Raw genomic sequence first — 18,904 nt, forward strand, 5'->3', positions numbered from 1 at the left:
CAAAACACTGCGTCTTTTAGGTATTTTTGACCAAGTTACACGAAAAAAGACGATTGAACAAATCGGTTTTTCGCCATTAAAAATAACAATTTAAAGTGATTATAGGTGAAAAATAAATTTAAATAATACATTCATTTTTCCCCGTGCAGGATCTTGCGTTGACTGCCTCTTTATCTTTGCTGTCGACGCCCTTTGTGCAACTGTACTTTGTGCAAAATTTACTGCAGTGCCAAAGTTTTCAGCAAAATTACGGCCATAAAGTAGCAGTCAGCAGAAGGTGGCCACCACAATAACGTGGCCGTAATTAAAGGTATCCGGCTTAACATAATTTCAGCGGCATTCCGCCCACCTAGTGCTTATCAGAAGCCGAGCTCGTCGCTTCTTGGGCATTATATAAGTAAGCTTTACGACGACCTCTTCGGCGAACTGCTTAGGAATTCCGGGCAGGAAAGGTCAGCAAACACGGGCCTGTGATAAGACCCGGCATTTGTCAGTCCCTCAAAGATCACATAGCAGGAATACGTGACACTGGAGACGGCGTGCTGCTGGAGTTTAGGCCTCCCGGAATGTGGTAGTAAGCGCCGGCTAATCTGGTTCAAAAGTCTATGCAAATTCGGATCAATATTCCCTTTGTTGGTTCTGAAAATACATTTAGTGTGCACGCTTTTGGCCACGTGTTGCTTTGATAGATTCATAATTCCTTCAGGCCGAAGCAGAATTGGGATTATGGTTGTAAGTAGTTGTAGGTGTACGGGTAACTATATTTCTACGCCTTAACTTATGTATCTATTGCTAGTGACAAGTTTGGATGTCTTTTATATTGAATATCATTTTTACTATACTACGCGTACCTTAAAGTTGTATAGGTATAAAAAAACTGCAATCTGTCCCCCACGTTCGATGGTCAATGGCCAACGACCACTTGATCTCTGGCCCATGGTCGTGTCCAATGTCCAAGGGATCTTTATGACAGCCGGGCAAGCCATAAAAAGTATTTCAGCAAATAAAGCAAACGACTGATGGAATGGGGATGGGGATTTTTATACAATTTGTTGGTAACGAGCCATCAATATTGTATCTTTCTATGTTATCCTCGGGCGCTTTTATGGCACGGAAATGTCCTTGTCTGACTGTGCATATCGAAATTGGTAATTGTTTAGCCCGGTTGATTGTCACGCAGTTCGGTTGAGTTTTCAATTTGCGCCCTGAGGCAGCCCGGCGTAGGTGCCAGCACTTAACGTGGCTTAAAGCACCGAAAGGGACACCCAACCGCACACACACGTCCCCACGCAAAACCCAGCCAACCGCATAATCATGGCACAGCCCACATTAGACGGCGCTGCTCGAATAAACCACAAAAAAAGTACAGATATAAAGAGGAAAAAGTTTCAAACAACAATATTTGAGTGGCAAAGAGGCCGAGTGCCAAATGTTGCGTATACGCAACGTAATCAATTTGAATGTTTTTTTTCTCGTTCGGTTTAGCAGCCACTTTTGCGGCGACGGTGGTGAAATGCGATTACTGCACCTATAAATTTGCGGACTAATGAAAGCGCCCAGGTATTGCGGTATAGCGTCGGCGAATTATTTAATCAGATTCCTCGCGAAATCGCGAAATTTTTGCACACCGCAACGCTTTTTTGCGTTTGCATGAAAATTATTAAATTCATTAGCGTTCATTTGCGCGAAAATGTATCTTTAATTGCTTTCCCGGAAGCGGAACCGTAGCAAAACGAAAGGAAGCGAAATGGCAGCGAAAAGAGGAAAGCCATGAAAAACTTTTAACCGGAGGGAGGGCGCTCACAAAGGACACTAAACAGTTGACAATTCCGCCTTGCCGGCACACGACTCAAATGTTCCTATTGAGTAAGTGAAATTGCATGAATTTTCTGCTGCGCTCTGCCGGAGGACATGAAGTTAAACTAAAATGTGGCCAGCGAGTGAAAAAAATCCACTTCTGCTAACGTTTTCGGTTTAAAACTTTAAGCCTTGCTACACTATGATTTTTAGCACAAAAATACATGCTCTTCTTATTTAGAGGAAGTTAAATCCGGCTTAAACTAAAAAAAATTATTTTTTTAATTTATTTTTCATTCCATTTCACGCTTATATGTTTTAAAAATAATCCAAAGCAATTTGATATATAAGTAACAAGGGCACCGTGTGCCTCAACCCGCACTTTGATATATTATTTATATCACCGCAACTTATTCCTGTTGTCGCTGGCAACTCTTTTAAACAACTTTCCATAATCCTTCTGGAAAACAGAGTTCGCGTTGTCAAAGGCAGCTAAAAGCATCTTCAAGTTTCGTCGCTTAAAGCGAAAGTGTGTGTGCGTGTGTGTGGTTGTGGTTGTTAAATAAATATTACACATACGCCCTGTGTGGCAGCAGCAAAAATAAGATGATGGCAAGGGCATGGCTGCCGATAATTCAGCGCGCGCGATACAATGGCGATGAAAATCGGAAGATATGGCATCATATCAGACCTTAAAAAATGTACCCCCTTCTTTTTTGCTGGCACTGAGGAGGGTGAATATTTTCCAGCATTAATGGCAATTGGGATTGCGGATGACGTAGGTGTCTGTGTTCTTTTGGCTGGTCATCGTACTCGAACCGCTGGCCGCCCCAGTTTTTTAGGCTGGACCCCGCAAATGCGACGTTATTATCATTGATGAAAGGACAGCCTGTCGAGCCGAATTTATGTTTATGGCGCTCCTATGTGAATAAATTATGGCTTGTGCACCATTTTGGTGCCTCTCCGTTTCGGCTGCTGTCATCACTGCGCACATAAATATATGTGGCAAGTGAGGGAGTACATATGTGCAGACTGCTGCATGTTTTGGACAAACACTCATTTCCGGCGCTCCTCGAAAGTATGCAACAAAAATCGCACATATCGTATACGGCTCTGTCATTAAAAGGGACCAGTTCGTAAGGGGGCTTGTCCTAAGCACTCGCAATGTGACATCCTTTTGTACTTGGTGCGGGAATACGCTTCCTTTACCCCATCATTACTTTCAGTTCCTATTCCCGCTGGCTGCCTTTGTCGCTCCAAAGGACAAACCGGCAATTGGATTTTCCCGGTCCCTCACCATTCGCCTAGGCACTCTGAAAAAATGTTTAAGAAAATATATGAAACTTAGTTATGAAAAATCACATATTTTGTTTTACAATACCTATAAACTTTGATTTATTATATAGTATAAGAAAGGATAAGTTTTTTTTTTATTTTTCTGGCATAACACCTATAAGCATGCCTGCCTTACCTGTCCCCCAGTGTAGCTATCGACAGGCGTTCGCTCCTTTTTCCATTTTCGGATTTCTCGAATCTTAAAGCATATCCTGCGATTGGCTCCGATATCCTGGCGCTCCGCGTCGCGATAACTTTCAATAAGCGACATTTAGCGCTCGGCTGCACAAAAAGCATTTGCGTAATTAATTAAGTCATCTGCTGGGTTTGTTTAGGGGGCCAATATCGCGAAGATTGTGCGCCACCGCCAAATGCAATTCCCCATTTACGCCTGGCTTGGTGCGTCGACAATTTGCGATGTGAATGCTAAATGAGCGAATACAAATTTGTGGCCCCCGCACAGGCGGCAGTAAACACTTGGCAAAAGTATTTAAAGCCGTGCACCTACCACAAAGAATTACAGGCATTTAAATAGAATCCCCATTAATCAAGGACAAGACATTAACTCGTCTTCCTGTATCCCATAAAATATCAAATTTCCTTTGGGCACTTCCATCAAAGTTTGTCATAAAGTGTTCGGGTGTAGGAAAATTTCTAGTAATTAACAAACCGAAAAGCCATTATGCCGGGCGGTAAAACTCAATCCAGTTCGAGGACTACGCAGATATAAATAAATCTTCCCGGGACTGGACCCCAAAGAGTCTTTGCAACCGAAGCACAATTTTGGCAGCGACTCCGTCGTAGTTAATCAACTTTTTCTTTTTGCTGTATGGCTTGGAAAATTTCAATTGCCCGCTTTTATTGTCGGCGACGTCATTTAGCGTTTATGTGGGCCTACGAAACCAAACTTTTCTGGCGCTGTCTTGGGTTACCGCCTCAAGTCGGTTAAACTGGCTCCTTATTGATCGTGACCAGACATAAATTCATCAATATTTCGCCCTGGAGGGTGACGTCAACGGATGCTTCTGGATGAAAAACGGACAAAGGCAATTATATTGGACGGCGCATTGACCACTGAGGATGATGACCAGTTTGTGGTACAGTCCATTAATATTCTTATTATATTTGTATTTTAAATCTTCAGTAGTGCTTAGTAATGATACATACACTTCATAAACTAATAAGACAGCAACACGAAAGAAATACAGTTTGAAAACATTTTACTTAAGTGTAAGTATAATTTTTTTAAAAATTCTTAAAACATTTAAAGCTGCTTGTGTTCAAATTTCATCAAATGTGACTTAAGCCTGATTTCTAAGTGTAACAGACGCAGTAAATTTCCGCCGCAAAATGAAACCTTTGGCTGGCAATTCTCAGAATATACAAAAAATGGCTTTATTAAAATTCATACAATTATTTTGTGCCACTAGACCTTCACTCCAATTTCGCCCGGTGTAAAGACCTTGACGTTGCGATCGTTGACCTTGTAGAGCACCTCCTTGCGCGTCTCCTCGCAGGCGTAGTTGCCTTCATCAAGGACGCGTTCGATGAGCAGCTTACCGTCCACCTCGCGGAACACACCGCTCTTCAGGCGCAACACCTGGATGCGCACCTGCCCGAGCTTGGCCACATTGTTGTCTGTCAGCTGGTAGATGTCGCTGTTGCTCAGCTTCGTGATCACCGTGAGATTGTCGCGCTCCTTGGCGAGGGTGGCCAAGTCCTGGCAGAACTGTTGAACCTGCAGCTTGCTGGCGCCCAAATTGAACAATATGGACAGGTTGTCAATCAGCACAGTGTAGGAGTTGCGACTGGCATAGTTGCTCTCCACCTGGGCACGAATGTCCTCTACTAGCTGCTCGGTTAGTGTCTGACCCTCGGAGTTGCGCAGCCACTTGGAGGCCAATCCCTCGCCGGCCATGTCGCTCAGGACATCGATGACCCCCAGGGTTTTTCCCCGGAAAATGTTCGTGTTGTAGCCCAATCTCATGCCAGCATTAAAATAGTGCTGATAGTGATGCTGCAGGCAGACGAGCAGGGTTCCAGCGTTGGAGATGCGCAACCTCTGGCCCAAAATGCAGCTGATCAGGAAGCTGCCGTCCACATTGGACTCCTCGCTTATGTGCACGAATCCGGGCAATTTCTGTTCATTGAGCCCACAGGCGAGCAGCACTGAGGTGGCCATTGTTTCTACTACGCGTGCGGATCTGAAATAGCATAAAAAAACAGCCTTGGGTCAATTTGTAAATGTCATCTGCGAAGTTCAATTAATTAAGTACGCAGTATTTAGTCTTTTTGGGACGGGTCACGTGCCGACGAAGCCGATGAGGTTAAAAACACTTGAACGGGGCCAACAACTTGGAATTTATTGGCCAAAATTGGTGGGGGAAAATGAATAAGAGGGGCATTTCCATCTTGTCACTTCATCATTGCTGTCAGCGGCACACGTGGCCAGGATTGTAGAAAATGTATATTATATACAGCGGCGAGAGTTAATAAACCAAGATATAATAAATTATTAAGCATTAGTATAAGGGAATGCAGTCTATGTTGGTAATTTATTGGTTAGGGGGCATTGTTCTTTTTCATTTAAACACTTGTTATGGATACAAGTATTTTATAATTCGTTTTTTACATTTGCATACTCCTTAAAAATAAATTACCAAAAAACATATTGATATATTGTATTCAAAATAACATAATAATGTAACATAATTTTGTTTATTAACAAAAAACAAAGAACGTATGGATATATCCTGCACACAAATGATATGATGATAATCACTTCATAGGTTGTCCGGCTGAGTTACATCCTCAACATTCAACATTAATAATAGTTAAAAAATAATTTAAAAAAATAAAAAAGTTATTTTGGCCCATGAGGGGATCGAACCCGCGACCTTCGCGTTATTAGCACGACGCTCTAACCAACTGAGCTAATGGGCCGTTGTGTGAGGCGTCGACAAAGGCGCATTTAAGCTCCAAAGTGCTCGGGACTCCCCCATGCCGAGGGAAAGCTTTCTGGCGAAGCTTTTGTAGGTTATTTTTGAAAAAAAAAAACAATAACATTAGCTGTTCTTTTCCGTTGTATTTAATATTTAATCAAAATATAACACTAGGGATCAAGTTGCTAAAATAGCCGGGAGATACTAAAAGTGTTAATGGCGGAACATGCTACAAAAACGTGCGCAACAGTATTTAAAAAAGATTTAAGCACGGAGTTAATAATAGTTGGGGAAAATATTTGCCCATTCGTTCTCGCTATGGCTTCTTATCACGGCAGTATCCCGGCCAAGATTACACACTAGGAAACAGATTTTCCACTTGGCAGCGTTAACTATTCGCAGTACAGGCAAACAGAAGCATTCTAATTAAACCTTGACTCCAAAGTGCATTGTGCAAACTATTTGCTCGAAATCGAGCTTAATGAAACTATTTCCTTAGGCATGAAATGGAAATGTTTTTGCAATTAGCTGAATGAGAGTCCCATGATTAATGTGTTTTGGCGGGCACACGCCCGGATTTTCTTGAATTACATAAATGTTGGGGGGTGAGCGAATTTGAGTCATTTGCACATGGCATTTTCATGACCATTCCAAAACGACAGCCTGGAGAATGGATGAGACAGTGAATGGGTGTACCAGGTATTACAAAAGCTCGCAATTACACCTCGATCCCCATGTATTATGAGTTCTTATGTGAACGATACCATCGTCATAACGCACACACAGCCCACGAAACCCGGAGAGCCAGCGCGCTGTCAATAAAAAGCTCTCACCAGTTTTGTTTGATGTTGACTCGACTCTCGGACTCTCGACCCGCCTCGACTTTCTCCCGCTCTCCCACTCTCTCGCAGTGTCGTTCTGCTGACCGCCAACCACTGACTAACTGCCCAAGTCGATCCCGCTCCGGCATCGAACTCGAGTGGCCGGGTCCCGGGTGACATCCCGGCACCAGAACACTTCCGACACGGCCGCCTTGACCGCGCGATAAAGCAGACCTGAGGCAAATCCGGAGCGCATGTGGACACTGGGAGAAAGGTTTGCATAATACCTTTAAAAAAAAAAATTGTACAAAACAAATTGAACAAAAAAAAGTTGTAAAAAAAATCGTAAAAAAATGACCGAAAAATAAGTCAAAAAAAATGAACCAAATTTCGATTATGGCAACCTTTGTATAATTTATGTCTACAACTTGATTTTTTTGAACTAAAAAGTTAAATAACACCTTTACCTGGCTACCTGAGAATAAATAAACAAATAACTAACTCCTTTATATTGTTCAACATTTGTTTTACGTGAGTTCTTAAAATGAGTTATTTATTAAGGTGTTATTTGGAATTATTAAGCAATAACTATCAATCCTAAAAATAATATCGTTTAAAAATTCTTGAAAAGGCCATCAACATTTGTAAAAGTGTATAATCTTTTTATACAACCTGAACATCATACTTAATTATTAGTTAGTACTTGACAGACAAATGACAAAAACAGTTTAGGTTTTGTTAAAAAAAGCGCCTTGCATAGCCCCATGATTTATGATTGGGTTCTGATTATAATAGGGTCTAAGCTGTTATGGAATTTTAGGGGTGGTTTCGAACTCGATTTTTTCTGCGTGTAGGGTCGAGTGCCGGCTGTTGTGTGGGATCTGGCGCGCTGTCGGCGGCGGCGATCAGTCCGCTTTCGGTGCTCAAGCGTTGCGTTTCGTTTGCCTCCAGCAGCAGCAGCAAAACCCCTGACCAATCCCACTTCCCAAAACCCAGACCAGTTTGTGTGGACAGCGATGACGTGCTGAGGTCTCTCTCACTGTGCTTCCCTCTCCACCGCGCTCGCCTGGTGTGCCAAAAACTATAAACTTATTAAACAGTTTTCTTCGCGGAAAGCAGACAACCATCAACAGCCGGAAAAACCGAGGCAGCGTTTCGTGTTCAAGGTAAATACGCCATCAGCTGTGGCTGCTTTTCGCCACCCAGAAGTCTTTTTTTTGTTTCATTAGCACTTTAGCAATTGGAATTGCAGTGTCGGTTTACTATTCAATTTGCAAGGCAAACATGCGGCTTGGGAGCGGGCAAACACCCATAGAGATAGTGTTTCAGAGGGATTACTGGGCTATCACGCGATCTTTCGTGCCAGGAAAGGTTACAGAGTGATCCGAGCAGTCTACCCAAAAATCAGCTGTTCATAAGTAGTAAAATCCATTATCAACTCCACTTTTTTGGGGGCTCGATTGAAAGCGAAAACAACTTTCAGTGCTCCAAGTGATCATGTGATACTCGCTATTAATTCGACTTTGACCACTGCCCCTCATTTTTATATTCAGATAAAATTCAGCCAAAAAACAAGAATGAAACAAAGCAAGAGAATCGCCTTTTTTCTGCATATAATTTATGAAGCAATCGACGCACGTGTATGTTCTCAAACGAAAATAGTAACTGAATAAATAAATAAAAGCTGGCGAGCTGGGAAAAGGAAACGAGTACACATGCTGGCAATAATGTTGTGTTCCGGGATTTTGAGCGATGGTAAACATGTTATCTATCTATAAACACGGCCCGGTAACCGGGGTCCAATCGAAGGTTGATAAGGCAGGGACACCAACAGGCCCATAAATGTGGTTACTTTACTCTTGGGGTCTTGGGTTCAGAAATGGCAGCAAAACAATCGAAACAAAAGGCAATTGGCCGATGTGGGATACCATGACTTAGGTTATAAGCAAGTCGATGGTAGTACCAAAAGTATTGATACAAATTATAGGACTATTATGTCATTACTGAATCGATTTCTTGAAGGGGTATTCTTATTATTTTAGTTTGTTTGATCAGATAACAAGGAGGATTTATAAGGGATCTATTGCTTTAGGTTCTTTAGGAATAGTAATTCGCTTTGACTCTGTTGTCTTATACAATCCTACTAATAAGCTTTGCATTTCCTTGTGATCCGAAGACTATATCCTTTAGCGTTTAAATCATCAATCGCATATAAGACACTATTATACGACACTATTTTGGTTCAACAACGTACTTTTTTTAAGTTTGTATAGGATATTATAGGAACGATCTGTCTTAAGCAACATCAATAGTATCACCAGAGAAAGTAAATGGTTATTAATTTAAAGTTGTAAAGAATATTCTTTAAAAACGACTGTGTTGAACTTTTTGGTACACCCATGATTGGTAGACCCAGAAAAAGTATACCCAACAGATAGCAATACTTTCTCAGCTCTAGCTCTCCTATAGATGCTCCCATTCCGTTGGCCCGAATTCCTCGATTGTTATCTCACTCCAAATATAAATTCATGACCGATCTTCCGGCGATTATTGCCAAATAGACAAGGCTGAATGTGAACAGCACTGGAGACGCTCGACAACAAATGGATTTGGCGAGTCCGCAGATCGGGGGACGCTGGCCGGCAATGGCGACTTGTTGCGCAAGTTTGTGGGCACCGAATTGTCGGGCCAATTACTCACCCGTGGAGATGGTGGGCTGGCTGATTTCCAGAACTCTTCACTGGCGGCTAGGGATACACTTTTTCCGTTTAGTTTATGATACAAATATACAAATTTGACAGGAAAAACATGTTGTAGGTGCAGGTATGACCGTATTCCGAAACGATCAGCTGTTTGGCAGGGCTGCCAACTCTGAGAAACGGTGCTGTTAGGCGCGACCACAACGCTGTTAGCGGTTAACAGAATGTTAAGGGCGGGAAGAGTGGGTGTAACACATCCATGGGCGTTGTTTAGGGGTTGATCAATTCAAGTTACTTTTTTGCGTTGATTGCATATTTTATAAGCCCTTTAATATATTATAAATCTAAATATCAAGTTACTTATGCTTTTGTTGTTCAAGAAAAAGCATTTATTTTCTAATTTTTAAATTTTAATAAGTAATGACTTGATAATTTTGAGTAAATTTTTAAATTTTAAATTAATCTAGTACAATGATTGTAATACGTTTAATAAATTTAATACGTAAGTTTATCATTAACAACAAAAAAAACATTTTTGAAAGCACAGGATTTTAAGTATTAAATGGATGAGAATAAGAAAGTTTTTTAAAAATATTACAAATTATAAAGTAGATATGGGTACTAAAGTGAACCCCTTTTACCCAATGCCAAACTTTGGCTACGCCCACGATAACAGTAACCGTCTTTTAACCGACGAAAGCTTTCAAGCTGAGCTTTCGCGCAACCGCCCAGCTGTTTGGGTTCGGGGTCCTTGAGTTCCGTCACTTCCTTTAAGGCCCTCCGGCATGACATAACACGACCGACCCACTGAAAATGCCGCCCCTCGAAAGAGACTCGATTCAGTAGCCGTACCACCTTTTTATAGGTATAAGAATGGTGTTCGATTAAGCGTGTAAATAACTGACTATTTCTATCAACTTTCAGCTAAGGATTTTAAAGTTGCAACATGGCCAAACAGGAGAGAAAAGCAAGATGGTACTTTGGAGGACTGGCGAGCGTAGGCGCCGCTGTAGTCACCCACCCACTCGACCTGATCAAGGTCACGCTGCAGACGCAACAGGGACACCTGTCGGTGGCCCAGTTGATCCCGAAACTGGCGCGCGAACAGGGTATCCTGGTCTTCTACAACGGCCTCTCCGCCTCGATGCTGCGCCAAATGACCTATTCCACGGCCCGCTTTGGGGTCTACGAGGCCGGAAAGGATTACGTCAAGACGGACACCTTCGCGGGCAAAGTGGCTCTCGCCGGAGCCTCCGGCCTCGTGGGCGGAATCGTGGGAACGCCGGCGGACATGGTCAATGTTCGCATGCAGAACGACGTGAAACTGCCCGTGGAACAGCGTCGCAAGTGAGTCTTATAGTAGAGCATTTTTAAAGATTTGTGGAACTCATATGAGAACCTCTTCCAAAGTTTTTTATATAGTTCCGTAAAAAATATGAAGACAAAGCCTATAATACCATAAAAATACTACTTCAAAAATGCGAGTCAATCACTAAAATTATTATAATAATTTAGCTCTCTTAACCATATATCATACATTTGAAACCATATGTCATAATTTTCTTGTTTTTATTTTAGCTATAAGAACGCCTTCGACGGACTGTTCAAGGTGTACCGGCAAGAGGGATTCGCGCGGCTCTTCTCCGGCGCCACCACAGCGACTGCTCGTGGCATCCTGATGACCATCGGTCAGATTGCCTTCTACGACCAAACAAAGATCTACCTGCTGGCCACGCCCTATTTCCACGACAACCTGATCACCCACTTCACCGCCTCCCTGGTGGCCGGAACGATAGCCACCACCCTGACGCAGCCCCTGGATGTGCTGAAAACGCGGTCGATGAACGCCAAGCCCGGCGAGTACTCCGGTCTCTGGGACGTGGTGAAGCACACGGCCAAGTTGGGACCGCTCGGCTTCTTCAAGGGCTACGTGCCGGCCTTTGTGCGCCTGGGTCCCCACACGATCCTCACCTTTGTGTTTCTGGAGCAACTGCGTCTCAACTTTGGCACCACTTCCAGCTAGCCGGGATCCCGATGGCACCCATAACTAGGCAATAACTCTCCCATGGCTGGCTGGCAGATTCCCTTGAGCAATGCTACATTCCAGCTGCAATTCGTTCACAACAGTATCGAACATGTGTAATTAGCTATAGCCAGTACCAGTTGTTAACAAAGATGCTTTTATGCTAGCAAATTAGTTGTTATTAGCGTTTCATGCCCGTGTTTGCTTTTTATAGTCGACAGTAAATGGTAACAGTTGTAGTAAAACGGTACACAGAAAGTAGGATTTTGAATATGAAATAGCAGATTTAACTCATATGACTTCAATGTTTTTTAAAGATTAATGATTGTTAGGGTAAACATGTTTAAAAACTATCGTTATCACTTCACCAAGGACAGCAATATATTGCCAGTATATTGAACAAACTCCATTTTTTAAGAGCAATAAGTTGGGTTATTTTCTTCTTTGATTTGGTCATGAAAAGTTTAAGTTAAGCTCGATCGTACTTCATTGTCATTGCCGTGCTGTTAGCAATTAAGCGTATTTCGTTATCAATGGCTGCTCGTTTCTGCTTTACATGTTAGGACTGCCATGCAATTTACAAATAAAAAAAACGAAAATCGATGGTATTTCAATATCGTTTACAAGAATGTTGGGCACTTCCGCTACAAGCTGCAATTTGTTCTGCCGCTGAATGCCGAAGCTTATAAACCTCTTTAGTACATGATCGAACTTCAGTCTTATAACCATCGAAATGAGGTCTCCTTCGGCTCCGAATCTGGTGGTGCTCGTGACCATCCTCCTCGCCATCCAAATATTTGGGGTGCGGGCTGAAAAACACATAAAGATCGGAAGAATCGAAAAGGTCAAGGAGAACGACAGGTTTCTGGAAAGCAATTTAAGCATTGCGGAGGACGCGGATAATGTGCTCAAAGTCAACGGAGATCTAAAGTTGAATTATGAATGGGACGATCATTTTGAGGTAAGAAGTAGCTAGTAAGGACAATTAACCTTCAGTACCAAACTAAATCTGTGACTTGATCCTTCTCAGTTGGAAGTCTATGTAAATCGTTCCGACGAACACGGTGGCGATTATGAGATGGCCTATTATGGAGCCAAAATTGGGGTTTGCAAGTTTTTGAAGACCTATTACAAGGACTTCTTCTACGACCGGATCAAGGACTACTCCAATGCTCCGGACCCGGACACCTGTCCCCTGCCAGAGGGTTCTCACTTCCACTTGGTCGACTATCCGCTGGACGTCAAGCTGCTGAAGAGCCTGTTGAAGCCGGGCCATTACCGTATCGAATTTAAGGCTATGCTGGATCACCTTATGTATCCCATAATATATGAGGGGGAGTTGGAGGTGTTAGAATGAATCCAGAAGTGGTGGATCACAGGAAAACCAACCGCAATTAGGAAGTCAAAATTAAAATACATTCTTACACTACTTACTACCTTTGAATAAAATTGTATTTGAAAGTTTTGGACATTAATTCCAACACCTTTACTGTAATTGTCTTTTGGTCATTGAAGATGAAACCGCTTTTTAATGTATTCAAATTTAAGACTTTTGATAAAACAGATGAGAGTATATTTAGAAAAACCCAAACAGTTTTCAGAAAGAATGGGTATTAAATAGGTTTGTAGTTAATAAGTATATGTCCATACATGATTCTCATCATTGTCGTGCTGTTAGCAATTAAATATGATTCGTTGTCGATGGCTATCAATTATTGGGCATTTCCGGAACAGGTCCGGCAGAAGCTGCAATTTGGTCTGCCGCTGATTCCCAAACTGTATAAACCCCTGTCAGTATATGACGAACACCACTGATTCAACAATCGAAATGAGATCCTCTTCAGCGCGAAATCTGGTGGTGCCAGTAATCATCATCCTTACCATCCACCCATTCGAAGCGCAGGCCGAAAGAAAGCTAAGGCTCCACAATCTAGTGAAAGTCGAGGAAGACACTGAAGTTGTCGAAACTAATTTAAGCATCATCGAGGTCGATGGAAATGTGTTTAAAATCAACGGAGAGCTAAAGATTAATTCTGAAGTGGATGACAATTTTGAGGTAAGGAAGTGCTGATCTGGTGAATCACTTTTTTATTTCATTTTGTCTTTCACAGATGGGTGTTGAAGTTCAACGATCCGAGAAACATGATTGGGACTATGAATCGGTATTTTACGTAGACAAAATTGGGGTGTGCAGCTTTTTGAATACCTACTACAAGGAGTTCTTCTACGAAAGGCTCGAGGAGTACTCGAATGCTCCGGTCCCAAGCACCTGCCCTCTGCCAGAAGGAGCTCATTACCACTTAAAGGACTATCCGCTGGACGTCACTCTGCTGAAGACTCTATTGAAGCCTGGGCACTACCGTATAGAGTTTACATCTATGTTGAATAATGATTTCAATCCATTGATTTACTTGGTAGAGTTGGAGGTGTACGATTAAATTCATAATTGTCATAAATTTCCTCTAAATAAGTTTTTAATTTTCTGACTGCCGATAAAATATTTTAGTGTATGTACGAGGGACTAATGTATAATTTTTTCCTAAAAAATGAAGGGCATAAAAGATATTTTAGATAATTGGGAACATGAGTAAGTATTTAATAAATGAGACTAGATTTATATAGGATCATCATCAATGTCGTGCTGTTAGCAATTAAATGTGAATCGTTATCAATGGCTGCTTTACATGTCAACACTGCCATGCCATATACAAACGCAAAAACTCAAATAGATTTAATTTCAATATCTTTTGCAAAATTATTGGCATCATCAGTATATGATCGCCCATCAGTCAGTCAACTATCGAAATGAGATCCTCTTCAGCGCTGAATCTGGTGGAGCTCGTGACCATCCTCCTTAGCATTCACCTAAGTGGAGTGCAGGCTGAAAGAAAGATAAAGGTCCACAATCTAGTAAAAGTCAAGGAGAACACTAAATTGGTCGAAACTAATTTAAGCATCGTTGAGGTCGATGGCAATTTGATTAAAGTTAACGGAGAGCTGAATCTACTTTCATTACAAAATCAAATCTTTAAAATAGCTACACAGAGTCTATTATTTCAATTGATATTTCACAGATTGGTGTTGTACTAGAACGATCCAAAGTAAAAGGTATGATGTACGAAGTGGTATTCTATGCAGAAAAAATTGGGGTTTGCAGCTTTTTGAATACCTTTTACAAGGAGTTACTCTACGACCGGCTCAAGGAGTTCTCGAATGCTCCGGACCCAAGCCACTGTCCATTGCCAGAAGGAGCCCACTACCACTTAGTGGACTACCCACTGGACATCAAGCTACTGAAGACTCTATTGAAGCCGGGGCACTACCGTATAGAGCTTAAGGCTACGCTAAACAATCTTTTTTATCCAATGATATATTTGGCAGAGTTGGAGTTGTACGAATGAATCAGGGAGGCAAAATTAAAATATATAGATTGTAATATTTCTATCTTTTTTTAGCTTTGAATAACATTTTTTTAAGTCATCTATGTACATTAACTCCAAAATTAAAGAAACAGTGTTTTGGTAATTAACATTTTATATTTGTTGAAAAAATATTTTTGAGTATCTACATGGGGCTAAAATAACATTATTCACAAATTCCCAGGATTTTTAAAAACCTTAATAGATTTCGGAAAGGTAGGGTATTAAATAAGTATTTAAGAAATATGTATAGATTGATCATCGTCATTGTCGTGCTTTTAGCAATTAAAACCATTTTGTAATCAATTGCTGAGAATCTTTGTGTGTTAGGGCTGCAGTGCAATTATTAAATAAAACAAATAAAACTGAATTCAATTCGATATCAATTACTAGATATCTTAATATATTTAGAGCACGTCTGTTTCCGGTGCAAGTTTTAGTTCGGTTTACTGGTGATTCCCTTTTGACTGCCATAAAAACCCTCGACAGCTCGTGAGCAAGCATCAGTCTCTCAGCCATCGAAATGGGCTCCTCTTCTGGTACAGTTCAGCACCTGGTGGTGCTGGGGATCATCCTCCTGTCCACCAATGCCTTTGGAGTCCACGCAAGAAAACTTCGGATCCACAAGCTGGAGAAGTTGTCACAGGAAGAGGAGTATCTGCACAGCCGCCTGCGCATCGCCGAGTTTGAGGAAAATGTGTTGAAAGTGAGCGGAGAACTCAAACTCCATCATCACCTCGACAACGACTGGATGGTAAGGAACAGAAAGTATTTAGACTCTAGAAATCTTTTTATCATGTTATCCCTTTACAGATCGAATTCAAGGTGTCAAGGTCCGTGGATGGCGATGGAAACTACGAGAGGATAATGCTCTTCGAAGTGCAGCTTTGCGACTTCATGAAGACCTACTACAAGGATTTCCTCTACGAACGGCTTAAGGAATACTCAAATGCCCCTCACCCCAACACCTGTCCTTTGCCCAAGGAACACTACCACCTGGAGGACTATCCGCTGGACGTCCGTGTGCTGAAGAAACTAATGACTCCTGGGCACTACCGTATAAAGTCCAAGCTTAAAAACGAAGATTCAGTCATATTAGCTTATATGGCCGAGGTGGAGGTGGACTAGCGAGTGTAATGTTCACTTTATTGCAGAGGAAATAAACCTATTCGTAGGATCGCATCTGCTTCAAGACCTCGTCGTACACGTATTTCCTGGCCTCAGTGCCCCAAATGAAGTCCAGATGGGCCCATTTCTCGAAGGGCACCAAGTAGTCCAGTGCCATGTTGGGTAGTTCGTCTCTCAACCTGCGGACATCGTTTACATCACACATCCAGTCATTGGCTCCGTAATACAGGAGAACAGGGGCCTTGGCGTTCTTAAGCTTGTATTCCGGGGGGAAGTAGCTACCATATTCATAGGGATTGCGAAGAGCAGTGTAGTCGAATTTACGGAACTTTCCAGAGTTGAACTCCTGGCAGAAATGCAGGTTTTGGTTTACGGAGCCGCCAGCTGCAGAGGTGGCCATGATGTGTTCCAGCAGGGCCTGAAGAATTCACGTACATGGAGATCAATCAGTTTAAGCTTTACTTCTGGTTACTTACATAGTCCAGCTGCTCGGAATCGTAGCCTCCGATCAGGAAGATCTCGTTGGCACACACATCTCAATGTGGCCTGGCACATCTCAATGCCCAAATCCTGCTTGAACTTGCTGCTGGGCATGAACTCCATGGAACCGCAGAGCTCTACGATGGCATTGGGCTGGCCGAGAATGGGGGCAAAGGCGCGGATCATCGGGCTCTTCATGTTGCCCATATAGGCGGCGGGTCCCAGGAGATGGGCGGACTTGATCTTGTCATTGTACTCGGGCCTCTCGGACACCATCACCAGATAGACAGTGGTGCCCTGCGAGTGGCCCACATACTGCACCTGCTGCTGACCAGTCTTGGCCAGCACATAATCGATCATGGCCGGCACGTCGTAGATGCCGATCTCGTTCCAGCTGAAGTTCCAGAAGATCTGCCAGTACGTGGGCCAGTACTTGTGCGCCTTGGAGTAGGTATTGCCACGGGCATTGCCCATCCACACATCGTAGCCGGCATCAGCCAGCATGTAGGCCAGAGATCTCTTCGGACCCATCAGCACCCAGTCGGAGGAGGAGCTCAGCATTCCGTGCATGAGGAAGGCCACCGGGCGATCGGGAGTGTCTCCCGTTTTGGGGGAGTAGGGGATGCGGTGCATGGTCAGGATGTAGCTGTCGCTGGTGGTCACCACGTGACGCTCCAACGGATAGCCATCGTCTTCTATGCGCTCTCCCTAAGAACAAGAAAATAAAAAATCCAAAAATAATCATTCATTTATCTTTGCTTATGTACAAAGTATTTTTATATTTAAGAATTTAATTTAACTTACGCAATCGGAAATCGGACGAGTACCTGCCAATACCAGGCCCAAACCGACCAGGAAAATGGTTACTTCTAACGTTCCTCCTTTCATAGCTCTAGTATGGTCCGAGTGGTTCGGGATCCCAGCTTTTATAGCCTTTTTAGTACTATCTAGTGATAGCCCGCAATCAGATTTATTGGCGAACGCGTTGTTGGACCCCCAGTGAAATATATAGGAGAGATAGATACACCTCATCTAATCAGCTTCTTGTTCTGATTGAAATAGCGGTTCCCTAATTTACAATCTACAAAGCCCCAAACCCCCCAAGAGTTGACCGATTTTGTTATCGTTTTCCAATTATTTTAGTACTTATTTAAAAAATAAATAAAGTTTAAAAGCATACCGCACTTTTATGATGCCAAATTTATATTATCTAGATATATGTACTCGTATTTATTATAATGTCCCCTATTTTAAAAGGCAAATAAAGGTTCAAGATATGATATACAGATTTTAAATATGTAGGACGTTTAACAAAATTACGAGGGTGACACCCAGTTCATTCCATATAATGAGCTAGATCTCTGTTACTAATACTCTGCAGCACGTAATTCGTAGAAGATAACTTTAAAAATAGAAAGTGCGATTGCAAATGAAAACAATAAAATCCAAGAACCCTCTATACAAAAACAATTTTAAACGCATATTTTCAATTAGCGTGTCAGCTCCATAGACGGCTCATCAAATCTGGGCGTGTGTGATATCGATTTATAGTGCCCACATATTATTGGTCTGGACTATAATACACGTATGCCTCGAACCGGCTGCCCCTGGCGACGTGACCACAACATTGCCAGGTCCTGACCGAAAGAGATACTTATGACAGTTCCAGCCATAATTCAGTCTCGAGAGGAGCCACTCTTTGAAGGATTTCCGAAATGAAGCACCAACAAGTGACGGTGGACTACTGGACCATGTTCAAGACATCGGGGATGTGCTTGCTACTGGCGGTTTGCGGATTTGTACTCCTTAAGTAAGTCTATATGTAGGGCGTATTATTATTTTAATAAAATGTAATACAGAACACTGGTTGTAAGCTGGCTGGTGCTCGTTAAGTAAGTCTATATCTGGGCCATAGTAGTTTTTTATTACAGTATAATACAAAACAAAGGAAGTGCTTCAAATAAACTAAGTTTTTATTAAAAAATATATACTTAATACCTTTAATAAAACTCATGTCTCCCCATAGAATGGTGCAGACCATTTTCTGGCTACCCGGACACCTGAAGAAGAACCAAAAGCGTCTTGAGGATCTGGCCAAGCTCTATGCCAAGGACATAGGCGATGATGAGAGGGCCGAGATAGAGAAACTCTTCAACAGCGACGAGCCCATGACAGAAGAACAGATTAAGCAGCTGCTCGACAAAACCGAGAACGAAGAGCCCAAAAAGGATCAGTAGTTTAAATAAATAGACTTTCCGCA

The 18,904-nt window shown here is 42.3% G+C and overlaps 8 protein-coding genes and 1 non-coding gene across 11 annotated transcripts; 6 read left to right on the forward strand and 3 right to left on the reverse strand.

Annotated features, from left to right (window-relative positions):
* Positions 1 to 4,502: 4,502 nt before the first annotated feature.
* On the reverse strand, positions 4,503 to 9,751 carry LOC108031917 (uncharacterized). 2 transcript variants are annotated; one of them, XM_017105688.2, is made up of 2 exons: positions 9,596 to 9,751; positions 4,503 to 5,336 (listed from the first exon to the last, which is right to left on the reverse strand). In XM_017105688.2, the coding sequence occupies exon 2, from the start codon at positions 5,312 to 5,314 to the stop codon at positions 4,559 to 4,561; it is 756 nt and encodes a 251-aa protein (XP_016961177.1). In that variant the 5' UTR covers positions 5,315 to 5,336; positions 9,596 to 9,751; the 3' UTR covers positions 4,503 to 4,558. The 2 variants fall into 2 exon arrangements, with proteins under 2 accessions (XP_016961177.1, XP_016961178.1); XM_017105689.3 differs by lacking the exon at positions 9,596 to 9,751 and adding an exon at positions 6,908 to 7,048.
* On the reverse strand, positions 6,002 to 6,075 carry Trnai-aau (transfer RNA isoleucine (anticodon AAU)). Its single transcript has one exon. It is a non-coding gene; the product is annotated as a tRNA-Ile (tRNA).
* Positions 7,817 to 12,225, forward strand: LOC108031916 (mitochondrial dicarboxylate carrier). Of its 2 annotated transcripts, none has more exons than XM_017105686.3 (3): positions 7,817 to 8,061; positions 10,519 to 10,941; positions 11,173 to 12,225. In XM_017105686.3, exons 2-3 carry the CDS (start codon positions 10,541 to 10,543, stop codon positions 11,615 to 11,617), a joined length of 846 nt encoding a protein of 281 aa, XP_016961175.1. In that variant the 5' UTR covers positions 7,817 to 8,061; positions 10,519 to 10,540; the 3' UTR covers positions 11,618 to 12,225. The 2 variants fall into 2 exon arrangements, with proteins under 2 accessions (XP_016961175.1, XP_016961176.1); XM_017105687.3 differs by lacking the exon at positions 7,817 to 8,061 and adding an exon at positions 10,283 to 10,459.
* An 81-nt stretch (positions 12,226 to 12,306) lies between these two features.
* Positions 12,307 to 13,149, forward strand: LOC108031039 (uncharacterized). Its single transcript, XM_017104239.3, has 2 exons — positions 12,307 to 12,578; positions 12,648 to 13,149. Exons 1-2 carry the CDS (start codon positions 12,351 to 12,353, stop codon positions 12,972 to 12,974), a joined length of 555 nt encoding a protein of 184 aa, XP_016959728.1. The 5' UTR covers positions 12,307 to 12,350; the 3' UTR covers positions 12,975 to 13,149.
* A 280-nt stretch (positions 13,150 to 13,429) lies between these two features.
* LOC108031040 (uncharacterized) lies at positions 13,430 to 14,055 on the forward strand. Its single transcript, XM_017104240.2, has 2 exons — positions 13,430 to 13,673; positions 13,729 to 14,055. The coding sequence occupies exons 1-2, from the start codon at positions 13,446 to 13,448 to the stop codon at positions 14,053 to 14,055; spliced, it is 555 nt and encodes a 184-aa protein (XP_016959729.1). The 5' UTR covers positions 13,430 to 13,445.
* Positions 14,056 to 14,422: 367 nt separating this feature from the next.
* LOC108031041 (uncharacterized) lies at positions 14,423 to 15,018 on the forward strand. The gene is made up of 2 exons (XM_017104241.1): positions 14,423 to 14,602; positions 14,692 to 15,018. Exons 1-2 carry the CDS (start codon positions 14,423 to 14,425, stop codon positions 15,016 to 15,018), a joined length of 507 nt encoding a protein of 168 aa, XP_016959730.1.
* Positions 15,019 to 15,533: 515 nt separating this feature from the next.
* On the forward strand, positions 15,534 to 16,228 carry LOC108031239 (uncharacterized). The gene is made up of 2 exons (XM_017104474.3): positions 15,534 to 15,790; positions 15,850 to 16,228. Exons 1-2 carry the CDS (start codon positions 15,560 to 15,562, stop codon positions 16,162 to 16,164), a joined length of 546 nt encoding a protein of 181 aa, XP_016959963.1. The 5' UTR covers positions 15,534 to 15,559; the 3' UTR covers positions 16,165 to 16,228.
* On the reverse strand, positions 16,202 to 17,532 carry LOC108031237 (lipase 3). Its single transcript, XM_017104473.1, is given in 4 exon segments — positions 16,202 to 16,582; positions 16,641 to 16,701; positions 16,703 to 17,352; positions 17,449 to 17,532. Coding segments are annotated over 4 exon segments (1,176 nt in total).
* A 759-nt stretch (positions 17,533 to 18,291) lies between these two features.
* LOC108031908 (uncharacterized) lies at positions 18,292 to 18,902 on the forward strand. The gene is made up of 2 exons (XM_017105676.3): positions 18,292 to 18,454; positions 18,671 to 18,902. The coding sequence occupies exons 1-2, from the start codon at positions 18,360 to 18,362 to the stop codon at positions 18,879 to 18,881; spliced, it is 306 nt and encodes a 101-aa protein (XP_016961165.1). The 5' UTR covers positions 18,292 to 18,359; the 3' UTR covers positions 18,882 to 18,902.
* The last annotated feature ends 2 nt before the right edge of the window (positions 18,903 to 18,904 follow it).

This window comes from Drosophila biarmipes, chromosome 3R (assembly GCF_025231255.1).
Source record: "Drosophila biarmipes strain raj3 chromosome 3R, RU_DBia_V1.1, whole genome shotgun sequence".
Lineage (NCBI taxonomy): Eukaryota > Metazoa > Arthropoda > Insecta > Diptera > Drosophilidae > Drosophila > Drosophila biarmipes.